Source organism: Brassica oleracea, chromosome C2 (assembly GCF_000695525.1).
Source record: "Brassica oleracea var. oleracea cultivar TO1000 chromosome C2, BOL, whole genome shotgun sequence".
NCBI lineage: Eukaryota > Viridiplantae > Streptophyta > Magnoliopsida > Brassicales > Brassicaceae > Brassica > Brassica oleracea.
The window spans coordinates 22,362,981-22,379,651 of record NC_027749.1 but is presented as its reverse complement, the minus strand read 5'-3'; the positions used below and the strand labels follow the sequence as shown (position 1 = coordinate 22,379,651).

The 16,671-nt window shown below is 36.0% G+C and overlaps 2 protein-coding genes across 2 annotated transcripts; both read right to left on the bottom strand.

Annotated features, from left to right (window-relative positions):
* Positions 1-3,087: 3,087 nt before the first annotated feature.
* Positions 3,088-5,636, bottom strand: LOC106323718. The gene is made up of 5 exons (XM_013761797.1): positions 5,593-5,636; positions 4,509-5,331; positions 3,980-4,436; positions 3,746-3,865; positions 3,088-3,704 (listed from the first exon to the last, which is right to left on the bottom strand). Exons 1-5 carry the CDS (start codon positions 5,634-5,636, stop codon positions 3,088-3,090), a joined length of 2,061 nt encoding a protein of 686 aa, XP_013617251.1.
* Positions 5,637-10,238: 4,602 nt separating this feature from the next.
* On the bottom strand, positions 10,239-13,576 carry LOC106322544 (auxin efflux carrier component 1). Its single transcript, XM_013760601.1, has 6 exons — positions 12,262-13,576; positions 11,831-12,074; positions 11,581-11,666; positions 11,003-11,160; positions 10,799-10,875; positions 10,239-10,699 (listed from the first exon to the last, which is right to left on the bottom strand). Exons 1-6 carry the CDS (start codon positions 13,487-13,489, stop codon positions 10,633-10,635), a joined length of 1,860 nt encoding a protein of 619 aa, XP_013616055.1. The 5' UTR covers positions 13,490-13,576; the 3' UTR covers positions 10,239-10,632.
* Positions 13,577-16,671: the final 3,095 nt, after the last annotated feature.

Here is a 16,671-nt window from a genome sequence, read left to right as displayed (position 1 = left end):
TGTTATAAATCATTATGTGGATGGCCCATAACCAATGACCATGTCTAGGCCCAGCCGTGGCCATAACCAAGAGGAGAGAGAGTCGGCGTCCGGAGGAGAGAGAGTTGGCTACTTGGCCGACTTAGTATTAGGTCGACTGGGCTTGGACGACTTAGTATTAAGTCATCCAGCCTTGGCCGACTTTAGTCTTAGGACATTTTCCATTTATCTGTTTTAGATCTTTTCCTATTTCATGTTGTATTAGGTTTTGGATAATTTCCTTTTTCCTATACTTTGTAATCCTTATATAAGGAACCTCTATTGTTCATTAATAATACACAGACAAAAATTCCCCATTCTTTTACAACATATCCCACACTGCTTTATCAATGATCCTGATCAGTTGATCTACTGTCCGAAACCCAGTGTGATGCCTCCTCCCATTCCTTTCCTTCCATAAGTGATAGACACAGCTCTGGAACACCATTTTTAATAAGATCATACCCAAGAGCTGAAGTGAGTTCCCACTAACATACTGAAGCGTGGTTATCCAGTCTGGATCAGTCCTATCTCCACTAAACCGGTTTACTAGCTTGTCCCATACTATGAAAGAATAAGGACAAGCAAAGAAGATATGATCACGCGTCTCATCCCTCTCACCGCACAATACACAACCTTGCTGAATGCCCCAAGCTCTCATTCTGTCACCCATTGACAATCAATTCTTTACTGCCAACCATACTATAAACGAGAAGCGCGGAACTCCTTGTGTAAACCATACAGTTTTGCTCCAAAAAACAGTAGCCTTTTTGTCTCTAACTTGCTCCCAAGTACTTGATGAGGAGAAGTAGGTCTTGTAGGTATCCTCAGAGTGCTTCCACAACACAATGTCAGGTCCGAGAGAGTCATGAGGGGGATGTACATTGCAGATGCGGTCATAAAGCTCATGAAAGAAGCCGCTCCTGTGACCTCGAATGTTCCAGTTTGAATTCACGACTGCATCCCTCACCCGGGCATGGCGAGCAACTCCCAAGTGACATGTGCCAATAGTGCCAGTGATATCAATTAACTTCTCTACTTGTAGCCAATCATCGACCCAGAAGAAAGCAGTCTGGCCATCATGAACCTCAAATCGTATGAACTGATAAACCTGCGAACGTAGTTTCAAGAATTTCCTCCAAACCCATGATCCTTTCCCATCTTCCCTTACATCCCAAAAAGATTTTTGTCGCAGTAAGTATTCTTGAATCCAGAAGACCCATAGAGAACGTTTTAGCGAGAAAATCTTCCATATTAAACTCATAGTGAAGACCTTTGAGGAGTCCCGAAGCTTCCGAATTCCAAGACTTCCTTCCTCCTTAGGATAGCAGAGATCATCCCATGCTACCTTAGTTTTATTAGTCTGATTAGGAGAGCCCGACCACAAGAAAGCGTTACACATACTTTCAATCTCATCCAGACAAGCTTTTGGAAGGATGAAAGCATGACTCCAAAATTTTACTATGCTCGAGATGACAGACTTTATTAGTTGTAACCGGCCAGCATAAGAAAGACATTTGTTTCTCCACGACAACATCCTACTGCGAACCCTATCAATCAAAGGTTCATAATCCTGCTTCGTGAGTGCCTTGGTGGTAAGGGGCATACCCAAGTACCGAACCGGGAGCTTGCCCACCTTGATCCCAATATGCGCAGCCTCTTCAAGCAATGGGGTTATCGTCTGACATGTGGCAAATATGGATGACTTGTTCGCGTTTATATGAAGGCCTGAGATGCTAGCAAACTTCTCCATGACCTTCAGTACTCCTCGAAGTGATCTAACGGACCCATCAGTAAACACAAGAATATCATCAGCGAAACTGATATGTGTGAGCTGCACTTCTTTGCACTGCGGGTGGTAGTCGAACTGATGCTCATGCGCTGCCCTATTCAACATCTTGGACAAGACATTGTTCAGTATGGCATAGAGATAAGGTGAGAGAGAGCATCCCCGACGGATTCCTCGCGCGCTTGTGAAAAACCCCTCCAAACTCCCGTTAACAGAAACTGAGAAAGTCGCAGTAGGTATACAGACCCTGATCCAAAGTATAAACTGGGGAGGAAGGCCCATAGCTTTTAGAACCGAGGTGATGGAAGACCACTTGACGGTGTCAAAAGTCTTGGAGATATCAAACTTAACTGTAGCTCTATCAGAATGTGAAACTTTGTGATATCCATTCACGAGCTCTGATGTGAGAAGAACATTTTTGAGCATCCGCCGACCCTTGATGAAAGCCGTCTGATTCGGCTCAATTGCCTCAGGGAGTATAGTTTTCAGCCTACGAGCAAGCACTTTGGAGAATACCTTATATATCAAATTGCAGCAAGCAATTGGCCTGAAATCTTTCATGGTCTGCGCATCCTCCGTTTTGGGTATGAGTGTCAAGATCGCAGCATTGATCCCGGTTGGTAAGAAACCAAACAAGAAAAAGGACTGCACCGCTGTGATGAATTCTCCCCCTATAACAGACCAAGCAGCTACATAGAACTCTTTGGTGAAGCCATATGGACCAGGCACCTTATCATTTGGTAAAGCTTCCAGTGCTGATATAATTTCTTCCGCAGTCACAGGAGCTACTAACCTAGCTGCAGAGCTAGCAGGACATCGATAAGTTAATAGGTCCTCCAACATGTCCTTCGAATCAACCTCAGGGCCCTGCTGGCCTTGGAGGAACCTTTGGAAATGCCGCAATGCTTCCTTCTTAATATCTGAGACCTTTGTTAGCACTTCACCTGCCTCGTTCACCAGCTTTTTAATTGTGTTTCGAGAAGTTCTCGTCATCACAGCTCTATGAAAAAACACAGTATTGTGATCTCCAGCTCCCAGCCACCTGATACAAGATTTCTGACGGAAGAATTTTTCCTCTATACTAGCCAATTTATTCCACCTAGCTGACGCCTCAGCAGCTGCTGCAAAGGTACTCGGACTGGGATCCACAAGAGCCTCATCCTAACATCGACACATCTCTTCAAACGCTTGCTTTGTCCTGTTAGGCAAATCCCCATAATGAGTTTTATTAAGCATTCTCATGTCATATTTGAGAAGCTTTAGTTTTCCCTGAAATTTGCTCAGTGCAGCCCTAGAGTGATGAATAGGTTGTGTCGAGTCCCATATTCGCTTAACCGTAGGAAGAAAATCAGGGTGATCACAGAGGTAGTTGAAAAACGGAAAGGATTTCTTGTCTCATTAAGGTTTCCTGATATCGTGACCACACATCGTGCGTGATCAGATATACCACCAGCCTCAAAGCAAGCAGAAGATTGAGGGAAAGACCTAAGCCATGCCGCATTTATCAACGCTCGATCAAGTTTCTTACCAATAGGATATACATATTGTTTGTTCCACCAGGTAAACAGAGCCCCCGAAGAAGCCAGATCTGTTAAAGCACAGTCCATCACAACATCCTGAAACTGCCTCATTCCAAGAAGAGATCGAGGAACAGTACCGCGAGAATGCTCTCCTGTAGAAAGGGTAACATTGAAGTCCCCTATTACTATCCAAGGCATGTCAAGATGTCGATATGCAGCCTGAGTGCCCCTTAGCTCCTCCCACAGTCTCCTCCTTTCCACTTCACAATTCGACGCATAGACTGTCGAACATATAAACTGCTCACTTGTTTCAGGTACCTGGACCGCACAAGTTATTACCTGAGAGCTGATATGCAACTGAGTGACCACCACTTTATCTGAACCATAAACGTCCCAAATGATTATAATCATAATTTACCAGCGAAGCCACCCTGGTAGTGCCTCTGCGACGCATTCTCCATACTTATCCAATTGAACTCGAGTTTCCAGTAAACATCCAAAAAGAAACTTCTCTGCATGTACCCATCTTCTAACTTCTCTATGTTTGTGAGGCATATTGAAGCCACGCATGTTCCATACAAAAACCGACGTCATAACTTTCGACTGGGAGCTTTTTTGGTGGATTGCGCCCTTACTGCTTTCCTCTCCTTACCACGCCCAGGGAGTTGTTTACTAAGCTTGAGGCTCGTTCCGGCACGAAACCTCACGTTCTTGGTTGTGTCTTTCTTTGCATCCACCTTTTGCACCTCTGAAACAACCTCTCCCTCCTCTATGTCGTCATCTGCATCCCCATCTCTCTCCTCATTATCCTTTATCGCTAGAACACTGAATCTGGACGGTGAGATCACTATATCCCTCTCCACTTGATCAACTTCTTTTGCCCCTCTAACCCTTACCCTATCAGTAGGTGGAGAAGAATTTCTACCTACCAGGGCCCAGTCAAGCTTCAAAGCATCAGTATTCATATCCCCACTCGAAGTACCGCCAACCTCAAAATTTTCACGTGACTTATCTCCCACCACATTACTTCCCAAAGCTGGAGGGAGAACCTCAAGCTCGTGGAGCAAGTCACTTACAACATTGCGGTTCGGGATGATCGCATACCTCACCTGCCCATCTCCATTTATCTCCACATCAAGGGTCTTTGTAGCCACTGCTATCTCCTTGTCCTTTTAAAGAACCTTTATCTTCCTCGAATTACAGCTCTCTCCCTTGTGGCCCCAAGCATTGCAGATGTTGCACCTAGGAGGCAACCAGGGGTAACATACATCAATCACCACTTGCACACCATCCTTGTCCACAAAGCTGATCTTCTCCACCAGCGGCTTATGGAGGTCAATCTCAACAAGAACTCGAGCCACGTCAAGCCTCACACATTTCTCTGTACTAGGGTGAAGTTTGACAAATTTGCCAGCAGCACGACTCAAACATTTCAGAGCCTTATGAGAGAAAAGCATACTCGGCACGCCCTTAAGATCAATCCAAATGGGTATGGCCGACAGATCCGGAGGCTGAAGGGCCGATTCCGGAGACCACTCGTTGACTACCAATGGAATATCTGAAATATGCCAGTAGCGCCTCTGAATCACTCGAGCTCTCATCTGAGAATTCTCAATCCGAAATAAAACCGTGTTCTTCTCCAGAAACTGCACATCAATTTTACTTCCCATCTTCGGCGAAGACCAGAGTCGGTTCACCGTAGCGTGGATGGATCCGACATGAGGAGCATCCCCAATGAAATACCTAACCACATAGCATCTCCACAAAGGGTTTGGATCAGTCAAGATCTCATCTGGGATCGTCAATTCCACCATGCCATTAACAGCTTCAGGAGGAGGCAAAGGTTCCACAAGGGGGGATTTTGTCCACGGGGAGCGATTTCCTTCCCGAGGGGATGAGCCGCCTTCACGATACTCCTTCGGGGGTGGAGCGCAGCCCTCTAGGGCAGCCGTCGGAGCAGCCAGAGAGTCAACAGTCGAGTCGTCGTCTTCGTCGCCAATGGTACTTTATTTTAGAATAAAAAATAGGGGGATGAACAAAAAAAAACAAGTTACCCTATATTTGGAGTAAATCTATTGTTTACTCTATTATAGAGTGAGAAATAGAGTATCATTGAAATATTTTTATTCTAAACTTTTTTTTAGAATAAAAAATAAAATGAGATTAGAAATATCCTAATATTCTGCACCTTTTATAGCAATACAGACCCAAACGTGACTGAAATATTTGTCAATTTTAAGAAGTTACTACTATAGTTCCAAGAACATGAACACATCCATCTGAGAATACGTATAATTGCTATTCGTCATATTACTTATGCTTAAGTCAATTCTAATAAGATACCAAAACATTAAATTTGGCATAATTTTATTTCTATTGGAGTACATTATTCCATCAAATTTGGTGTAAAGTGAATAGTATCACATCAAATTTAGTGTAAGATCATCTCCAATGTAATATTTCATTTTCCCTCTAAAATGAAATAAAAGTAAAAATGGAATAGAAATGCTCCAATCCTATTTCATTTATCACTCCATTACAAACAAAAAAATAGATTACTGCATTTATGGAGTAAACTCTATTATAGAGTTAAATTTGAAGTTGGGTTGGAGAATTCTTCACTCTATTTTCACTTTTACTTCATTTTAGAGAAAAAAAATGAAATGAAATTGGAGATACCCTAACAGTATTCATCACACTAAATATTTAATGAATATATTTTATTGTGTTACATTTAATAATATAGTTTAATTATTATTATTAATTAATTCAAATTTGTAATTAAACATAAGTATACTATATAATTTGTTTTTTATAATTATTTTTATCTTATTTTTCACTAAACGATACTTTAATTGTAAAAAAAATATCATAGAATTTTTATATTTTATTTTCAAATAAGAAATCAATAAATGATACTTTCTATTGTAAGAAGATAAAATATCATACTAGAACTTTATATTTTATTTTTAATAACATAAAATTTTAATTAATATTAAAAAAATATTTAAATTAATAATATGATTAAAATGAATATTAAATTTGAAATAAATACTCAAAACATAAAATAAATATATTATTTTGTTATGTACTTTTCATAATTAATAATTAGTAATTTTAATATAATATTTTATATAAAATAAATACTTAAAAAGTATAATATTGCTAAACCCAAAAAGTTTATTTGTAAATAAATTTTATAAACATAAAATAACAAAAATTTAGCAAACATAATAAAATGTGGTAAAATAATTATTTATCAATTACAAATAATAAAAAATATAAAAATTATCAAAATAAAAAACATCAAATAATATATAATATTATTTTGATATAATATTTGGTGTTATGGTTGGAGATAATAAAACAAATATGACACTAAAATACTAAATTTGATATAATTTCAATACTAAATTTGATGTTAGGGCATTTTCAACTCTATTCTATTTTCTCCTCTAAAATAAAGTTTAGAATAAAAATGCTCCAATTGTACTATATTTTATATGTTATTATAGTTTAAACTTATTTTTACTCTATATATAGAGTAATTTTTTTATTTTTTTGTTTATTAATCTATTTTTCATTCTAAAATAAAGTACTATTTAGTAATATCCAACTCTATAGTGGAATTACACTTTAGAAAAAAAAATAAACTAAACAATCGGAATGGTCTTATGATTGGAGATGCCTTTACAATATTAGATATGGGATACATGCATAGGAGTGTGAGTAGGCGTGCACCTGGGGACAGGTGATTGTTCCTTGAATTCAAAGCCGCGTTGTTTTTATTTGTATAAAAACTATTCTACATTAGTTTTGAGGCTATCACCAACCCAAACAATATTTTAATATTATTTCAACACTGAACATTCTTTTTTTTTTTTAATATACAACACACTAACATTAAAAATTTCATAATTTTAGAATAATACTATAATTTCACACTAATCTGGTGTAAAATTATAGTGTTACACTTTTTTAGTGTAAAAATAGTGTTACACTTTGAAATAGTGTAACTTTAATGTTGGGTTAGATGAATTAGAAATGAAATTTTTGTAGTGTTGAAATCATGTTAAAATAGTGTAATTTTCACATTAAAATATTACCATAGATTGAAGACAAAATAAAATAACTTTATTTTAGTAATATTCTTAGGGATTTTATTAACTCCAAGTAATTTTCACGTGCAACAAACACTACAAAAAGAATGACAGTCATATCAAAACACTATATAATTCAAAATATCGGTGGTAATTCATAATATATATGCAGTTTACGACTATACGTGTGAGCATGTGGCACAGCATAAAGCTTGAATCATTTGTCTTTTCAACTTCATAAACGTTATTTTTCTTATTAAAAACCCTAGAAATATTTAATAGTGCTCGAGGTCCAAACTCAACCCTCTTTTTTCCCAGCAACATGTTTTTGGTCACTCTTTTTTTTGGTTATCTATCAATTGCGCTTAGCGTCAAATTTTTTTTCTACCTATAGAGTTAGAATGGAGGCAACTACCTTTTGGTTAAATTCCATTGGGTGGGGATATTGTAATGGTATCTTTTTTTATTCATCATATAATGGTATTATCATGGGTTACATGTTTATATTTGAAAAAGCTAATAGTAATATTGATCTTCATATCATATCTGTACACATATCTAATCTTCCCGTACGAACAGAAAAATAAATCTTCTCTTCGTCACTCAGTTATTTCCTACTTCTACCATTTTTCAAATATAATCTCAAAATCAACTACTAATACTATTTTATAAAAAAGTACAGTACTAAAATTAATTAAAAGCCAGGGAAAAATAGAGATAAAGACAAATAACGAAAGCTCTCAAAGCTCTGTCTGGGCGACGGCCGACCCAACATCGCCTAGTGGCAGGCAGACATTTACATCTGCAACTACGGGCCTTAAAAGACGTTTATACCCTTTTGCGGTTCCATGTCATTCTTTTTGCTTCTTTTTTGTAAAAATTCTTTTGCTTCTTTTTAAAATAAAATTACTTTCTTTTTTTTTGGGCAAAAAAAATAAAATTACTTTAAAATCTCAAAATAATTAAGGATTTCTATTCCGTTACGAGATTAACTTATTTATGACATCCTCGGTCCTTTCACGTTTCAATCCCTCATGTAATATCACAATCTCAGCTGATGAAAAAAATAAATCTAATTAGGCTATAGGTAGTAAGCTGTTTCGATAAATGGTACTAGGTACACTGTGAAGAAGAGCAGAGAATGAACCCCGAAATAGAAGCTTCTGAAATGTGTTCAGTGGCAATAAGAAAGGGAAGTTACACAGCATCTTTCTTCTTCTCTCTTGTCTCAGTCTACCTATATTTACTTGTTTTTATTTTTAAATGTATATGAGCAATGTGAAAACCAGGGTTCTCATATATTTTTATCTATCACTTCACCAGTCTGAGCTTGGGCTTATCTCCAAGTGGTTTACACGGTGGATCGTAACAGATGATCGGTTCATCCTCTGGCATTAGTCGGAAGGTATTCCAAACTCGGATCAGGAAATGTAGTAACCAGTCCACTCTATAGCAAATATATATATATATATATATTTATCCTTATTTTTGTGCACTTTTTCCATCTTTCGGTATGTATATATATATTCTTTTAGCTAATACTTTTGTTCTATTTTTATACATTATCATCTAGGTTCTAGAATTCACCACCAAAAATAGGGTTTATCAAAAAAAAAAAAGTTTTAAGAAAAAAAATTGTTGCACAAAAATAGATTTTATGTTTGATACACTTTTATTTTTAATAATTGTAGACTATAACTTTCAAAAAATTAAGTAAACTTAATGAATTACTATTAATTTATTAATTTTACTTTATTGAAAATTGATAATATATAGAAGATGTATTTATAATATAAATATAATACTTCTAATATGTGATAGGACATCAAAAATAGTAGTACTATATTTTTGTGGAACAAAGGTATAATAAATTTAGAATTTATCATAGTAGTTGTTATGGGAGACGTTAAACATTTCGAAGAATGGGTACAACGGCGGCTATAGTAAAAAAAAAATAGAGGGTACGATTGCACCGATTTTTACGTGAGGCGTGCCATGAATTGAGGGTTGATTTCTTCAAATATTTCTTCTCTTCTAATTATCACTCTCTTCAATACAGTATTATTAGTTAGGTATGTAAATAAATAGAAAACGCAACCACTTTTTCTGTCCGAGTGCAACATGTAGAAAACGGTGCAATCGTAATAGTAAAAATAAAAAATAAATATATATAGAGATTTTTGTTACTATTGAAACAATATCTTAAATATACGACTAATAAATAGTTCTATTATCCTATCGAGCTTAGAATGCATATCAAATTGATTCTTATTTCTTAACAATTTAAACTAAGGTTTACTACACGACAAAACTAAGTTAGCTACTATATGTATGCATTTTATGTCTTATTAAACTTAAAAGTAGGATTTTTGATAAACCAACATCAAAACTTATCTTTGTGTAAAACCTTCGCAGAAATTTGCAGACTAAACAGTCTTCACATAGAAAAGGTTAATAACTGAATAACCCTGCAAAGCATCACCATCTAAGTGGTACATAATGATTCTGAGAAGAATCAGAAAAGGAATATTCAATACTAAAACGAATCTTTTACGATTCCACAAACGCAGTGAAGAGGAATCTTGACCAGGATGAATAACGTATGCATGCAACGAGCGCATACGACAACACGAAATATCTTTAGTTAGTGCTCCATCGATCTTTCTACCTTTAATCGAGTGTTATGTTGAATGCAAACTCCTCTGTTATTTAATTATTAGAACCACATGCTTAATATGTTTCACGCCATCATGGCAAGTGAATAATACTGCTCTGTCAAGTAAGCTTAATCACTGAGAATAATTTGTGAAATGATTAAAAGCCTTTTTATTTTTTTGCAAGATTAGATATCTTTTACCTTTTTAGGTTTATACACATCAATTTACTTTAAAAGTACTAATATTTCAATTTCTTAACGTTTTAAAGTACTAAAAGTAGCAACGCTTCAAATTCCTAACACCTACCGAAAGAAAACAAGAATGCTCATTAAAATTAAGAAAATAGAAACTTGCCAAAGCTACATCTTCTTCCTTTCTTCAAGAGCTTCTTTCTCCAAATTCATTTAGAAGCTTTATCTAAAGGTGCTATTGATTTAATTTTGTGGGTATCCAACAAAATGGGCATTGCTCTTCACTAATTCCATAATCTCCCAAATGATTTTAAGAGGATCCTTGTCTTTTTTCTTTTCATACTTGGTAGTATCTCATCATAGCCCCAAGAGAATGTAGTAGAGAAGGGTTATGGGCAATGCAATCAGCATTCCGAATATCACACTACAACCAAAAAATATACAAGACTAGTTAACACAACACCCTTACTCAAAATATCCTTAGTTTCACAGATTTCATATATGAACAAGGGAATAAACTTACGCAGTGCTAAGAATGTCAGGATGCACATTATACTCCTTCGCGAACACAAAGGGTACAATTCCTTGAGGCAAAGCTGCCTGATTTTATCAACAGAATAGTTTTTTAAAATTAAATATAGAACAAGACTACAAAAGTGATGGTAACAAAAAAATATACAAAGCATTTATTTAATCATGCGTATAAACAAACACAATTAAGAAATACCTGAATGATGGCGACGCGGAGGAGAACGCCTCGGAGGCCAACGGCGTAGGAAGCGACAGTCATGACGGCAGGTCCGGCGAGAAATCTCATACCCGCCGCAAAAGCAGCTCTTCTGTTTCCACACGCTATTATTCTTGGGTTCAACGCCATGAACAACCCTTAACACATTAAAACTAATAATTTAATACTATTGTTTTACCTTTTGTTTTTGGTTAATTTAATTAACTAATCTTTTAGAAGATTAACTTCAAAAGAGTGATATACAATAATCATTACATCCATTATTCCACCACCAATATTCCAAGAGAGACATGTTATGATGATAAATAAGCAGGGAACTGTGGAGCATGCTTTCTTCTGTGAAAGCCAGTTTTGTTTGCTCTTTTGATTCAAACATTTTTTTCTTTAAAGATACCTTTTTTCAAAGGAGGGAGAATCATGCAATCACATGATTAAGTTTTTTATGTTATCTTTTAAAGAATGAAGGTCAGGAATAAAGAGAACAAATTGACTATTTGTGGTATTTATTATGTAATAAATGTAAAGAAGTAAAAAGAGTTAAAAAAGTAGGAACTGACCAAGACTGAACATAGCCATGCCTAGACCTGCATCTGAGAGTATGGAGATAGACTTTGCTATAATAGCTGGCATTTCAATGTTCCACCTGCACATACCAAATCAAATTTAATTCCAAGATCTCTCTCAAAATCTTTTTACTACTGTAACATGAACGCATTCAAGACTACTTTTGCCCTTTTCATTTTTTATCAAGAAACTTCATTAAAAGTGACAAAAATATTAACGTTGAGAGTTGTTAGAAAACAGTACTTGAAGGAGATGAGGGACCATGTGATGCCGAATAAACTGGAGTAAGAGTTGGGATTACGGATGAGTTTTCTCCAGACCATAATGAGTATGAGTCTTGTCATCACACTTGTTGGTGGCATAACCTTTGGCTGCTGCTGCTGCTGCTGCTGCGCCTTGTTGCTTATGTTGTTGTCTGCGGCCAAGACTTTGCTATCATCATCTTTATTACCGAAACTGAACTCTTCCCTCTCCACATATTGATTATCTGAAACAAGGTTAAACACTTCAGCAATTAAAGACTACATTAACCAAAGCCCAAATCTTGATTTGAAGATATAAAACATGTGTACATGAACATAATCTAACAACACATATAGTGTGGGGTTGTTTTTGCAAAAGAAATAATTTGGAGCTACTGAAGTGAAACAGTAATATTGTTGGGGGGGCCAAACCGTTACTATTCCCCTGGGGTACAGAGATCTTAACGTCCTTGTGATGATCGTTAGTAGCGGCGGCGTAATCGGCGTGGTGGTTTCCTCCTCCGCCGAACACATCTGAGACCGGCGAAGCGCTTGAGCTCCACACAAACATATGAAGATCTCTTCCATTCCCATCTTGCCCACTCCCTCTCTTCCCACCAACCACCGCACCGTTTCCCTTCGCCGCCGTACCTCCGCCGCCGCTCTGCGGCGAAAACATACCTGGATTCGGCGCCGGATAATGCGCTCCTCCACCACCGCTTCCTCCCGACTGGTAAGGAAACCTCCCAGCTCCCGCCGCCGGTTTAGATCCGCCGTCTTCCTCGTAGTTAGACGGCCGCGGAGTAGGTCCTTTTGAACCGAAAACAGCTTCTCCGGGACCGAAGTTCGAGTTCCGGCCACCACCCGCAGCCATCATCGAGTAAAAATCAGTATGGTTAAAACTCGAGCCACGTGGCGTTGGGTTTCTCGAACTCTGAAGCGAATAAATCTCCGCGTTGGTGAGATTCGACGGCCGAGGAGTAGCCGACAAGCCCTGAGACCTTCTCGAGTAGATATCAGACCTCGAGGCGTTAGAACGACGGACAGTGACGTGAAGCTTCCCATCTTCTTTAATCTCAGCTTCCGTCTCAAGCGGCTGCCGACCGTCTAACGACATAATGTCGGAATCAACATGGATCGAGACAATAGACCCAGCCGTGTCGGGAAACTGCTCGGAGATCAGAAGCTTCGCGCCGCGGTACTCGAAGAGAAAGAGCATGAGCGTGTACCATATGATACACTGGAGAACCACGATCTGCACCATGAGGTCGCCGGAGAAGTCGCCGTACATGCCTTTGAGGAGAGGTATGCCCATGACAAGAGTGTTGGGGAGAGTGGTTAGGGAGAAGAGGGTGATGGTCCAGTCCAAGGAGCCGTTGGGGCTGAGTTTGCACCAGAGGAAGAGGAGAGAGAGGACGATGACTTTCTGGAGAGAGTCGGCGGCGAGGAAACGGAGGTTCATGGCGTAAGGGTTGTTGGCGGCGATGAAGTGGAAAGAGAGGAGAGGGACGGCGAAGAGAGCCACGAAACGGTTGATGCCGGAGCACTGGGTCGGTGTGAAGATCTTCCACCATTTGACGGAGCCGTAAGCGAGGATCATGGCTACGTATAACGGAACCATCGCCGTCATGACGTGGTAGAAGTCCGTCGCCGTTATCATCGTGTTATCTTAGAGAGAGAGAGAGAGGAAGAAGTGTCTTCGGTGTTGAGAGAAGCGGTGGAGAGGGGAAGAGGGAGTGAAGTGAGTGTGAAGAAGAGAACACGTTTTTATATTACTTTTTTGATTTTTTCGTTGAGGAAACACTAATATTTAATATGCTTTTTTAAATCTTGATATATTATTCGTTGGTTTTGTCGTCACTCGATAGTGTTTTTGTGTCTTCCTTCCTGAACTTATTACTTTGTAACTTATTTCTATCTATAAACAAGCTTTATTTTCGTGACAAAAAAAAAAGCTTTATTTAAGAGCTAAACATGCAAATAAAATTCTGAATAGGTCAGTTCAGTTGAGTTAATTGAGTATAGTATATATATATATAAGCTGAAGGGTTCTTCTATGCTTTTTTGCTATGTTATATACTCATTATAAAACGAAAATGTCAGATATTTTATTTGAATGCACAAGAATATAAAAATTTACTTTTTAATAAATAATATTATTAATAATAATGCACAAGAATATAAAATTTACTTTTTAATAAATAATATTATTAATAATATAGATTGAAAATATATTATCTAATCATAAATAATACAATAAAATATTATTAGTTAACTAATTTTTAATAAAGTTAAATTATTTTAAAAATATCAAAACATCTTGAAACATCAAATTTTTTCTAAAGGTTTATATTTTAATATTTTATTTTACACGTTTTATATAATATACATATATATATATATATATATATACATATTAAATTCCGTACAAAAGCAATCGGTCGATATCATGAGGAGTGCTGATATTTGAGGAAACACAATATTCCATCAACAGTCTGCTCTTCAAATTTTCCCATCAAAACACAACTCTTCTTTTTTTCCAGCTTTTTATTTTTCCAACTGGTTTTATCAACTTTTATTTTACGTTAAATATTCTATGGTGTGCCAATACACAGCGGATCAATTAAAACATACAAATTAGGTTTATGCAATCTGAATAATCAAAATAGAGTATGTTTTAACATCATCACTTTTTTATTTTATACAATTTATCTTTTAATTTTAAAAATTAGATCATAATATTTTTTAAATCAAATATGTGTTTACAAGCTTTTTCAAATCTATACAATCGTTTTTATTCTGCATCCTTTTCAATATTTGCATTGATCCTCATTTCAGTTACGACTCCATGTACTGCTGAACTCAGTGTTGATGGTTTCCGATTGTTACTATATTTGCACCGCTTCTACTTAAACCATTTGCAAACACTTGAGACGAGCACATTATGATTGACCTTTTAAGCAAACGCTTGGAACGTGAAAAATGGAAAAGAAAGTCGCAGCTGGTAGAGATAATTAGGTTTCATAAAGCAAATTTTGACTAATTAGTCACTTTAATTAAAGCTTATTTTTGACTTGCACTAGTATATGAAGTGGGCCTAGTCGGCTGATACTAAAAACCAAAAAAATATGTAATTAAGTATGTTAATCAATGGGAATGATATGTGCCGTGATACATATTTTGCATCACACTATAATTTATTTTTATAGGCAATTATGATTTATCGATTGATTCTATTTTTTTTTTTTTGCATAGAAAATAAACTATGATTTGAATTCAAAAATTTGTGAAAATGTCAAGCAATTAATAAAAAATTATTAGTTAATTTTCAAAACGTAACCTTAAGTTTTTTTTTTTTGGTAACAAAAAGTAACCTTTAAGTTGTAACCAATTATTGTAATATTGATCGTAGCTGCTCTAATAAAATATTCAGAAATAAAAACTCAATTTTTTTCGGAGGAGTCTTTGTGTCTCAACAGGAAGATATATATGTTTCACTCTAAAAGTTATTCTGTTTTAATTAACTCGTATGGAAAACATGTTATATTCTATTATCTATAGACCTATAATACTTGCCTAATTAACAGTTCATGGGGATTTTAAAAATAAATATATAAAGAGTTGTAGCCGTTGTATTTGAAAAGTAGGTATAGTTACTTTATTTGTGTTTCCTTCGCTTTTATAAATCTCTATAAAGATTATTTCACTTTCAATTTCGTAGATAGGGACTATTAAACCACTAAGACCAAAGAGTGAAACTAACTCACATTTTAAAACTATTTTGAGAGTGGAAGGTTGCCATATCACTTATATATTAGTTTCACTCACACTCAATTTTCGATGTTGGATGTTTAGTACATGCAAGATTAGTCATCTAAATCGTGAAGTGTGTAGCAATAAAAACATTTGAGCTCTATAATACTACATTAATAATGAAGATAACTCCAAAATATAAGGTTGTTAAATCATTTATATATACTAGGGGCATCGCATCCCGCGCTTGTGGACAGAGTTCTTATTTCATCTCAATATTTGTTAGGGTTATTGTAGTTGTGAATTTTGCGTTTTGAGTTGTTTTTTAAGTTTTTTTTTATTGTTATAGGGTCAGAGTTGTGATGATGAACTGTGTATGCATTGTTCTCCACTTATGAATGACTAAACTGTGTTACTAATGTGATTGATATAGTTCGTGTTGTTGTTTGTTGTGTCAGTGAGACTTATTGTTTTTTTTGTCTTTTTAATTTGTTTCTTGTACTGTTGAGAGTACATAAAATATATTAAAGTTGTTGAGAGTACCTTTTGTTTCCAGATATTTTTTCTCCAGTTTAGTTGTGTAAGTTGTGTGTATTAAGTAATAATTTTTATTATCCTTATTATGTTTGTTATATGTTTTAGTTTTATTTTTAAACTTGTTGCTCTTACCGGACCTTTAAAACAAATACATGAAGACTTGTATAAATAACTATAAAATGAGTGACAGTTCTGAGTATTTGGATTTTAATGAGTTTTAAACGAATTTATGTATTTCTCATAAGAAGACAATAGCATTGGCATATTGACATTGGGCATGTAAGCTATTTTTATAAGACAAGAGGAGTGAGCAGGTGGAGATGTTGTTGCCGCCTTTGTGTCAATCGGGATTGTCTCTTGTATCTCATGTTGTAGCTGTGTTTGTTTATCTTTTATTTGATGGGTAATATGTAAACAAAAATCATTGTTAGTTGTATTTATCAGAGTTCATAACTTACTCTGCTTTTTTTGTTTAGGTAATTTCACTGATCTTGGTTGTCGTCTTCGTCTTCTTCGTTGCGAAAGTAAGTTTGTAAATTGTTAAATAGCTGG

Excerpts from the sequence above, each read along its gene's own strand:
- LOC106323718 (XM_013761797.1), bottom strand. The coding sequence starts at position 5,636 with ATGACGAATAGCAATTATACGTATTCTCAGATGGATGTGTTCAT. Across the intron at positions 5,332-5,592 it reads TCTCAGATGGATGTGTTCAT|TACCATTGGCGACGAAGACG; the intron begins GTTCTTGGAACT and ends TCTAAAATAAAG. Across the intron at positions 4,437-4,508 it reads GTAATTCGAGGAAGATAAAG|GTGAGGTATGCGATCATCCC; the intron begins GTTCTTTAAAAG and ends GGAGATGGGCAG.
- LOC106322544 (XM_013760601.1), bottom strand. The coding sequence starts at position 13,489 with ATGATAACGGCGACGGACTTCTACCACGTCATGACGGCGATGGTTCCG. Across the intron at positions 10,876-11,002 it reads TCCGCGTCGCCATCATTCAG|GCAGCTTTGCCTCAAGGAAT; the intron begins GTATTTCTTAAT and ends TGATAAAATCAG. Across the intron at positions 10,700-10,798 it reads CCTGACATTCTTAGCACTGC|TGTGATATTCGGAATGCTGA; the intron begins GTAAGTTTATTC and ends TTTTGGTTGTAG.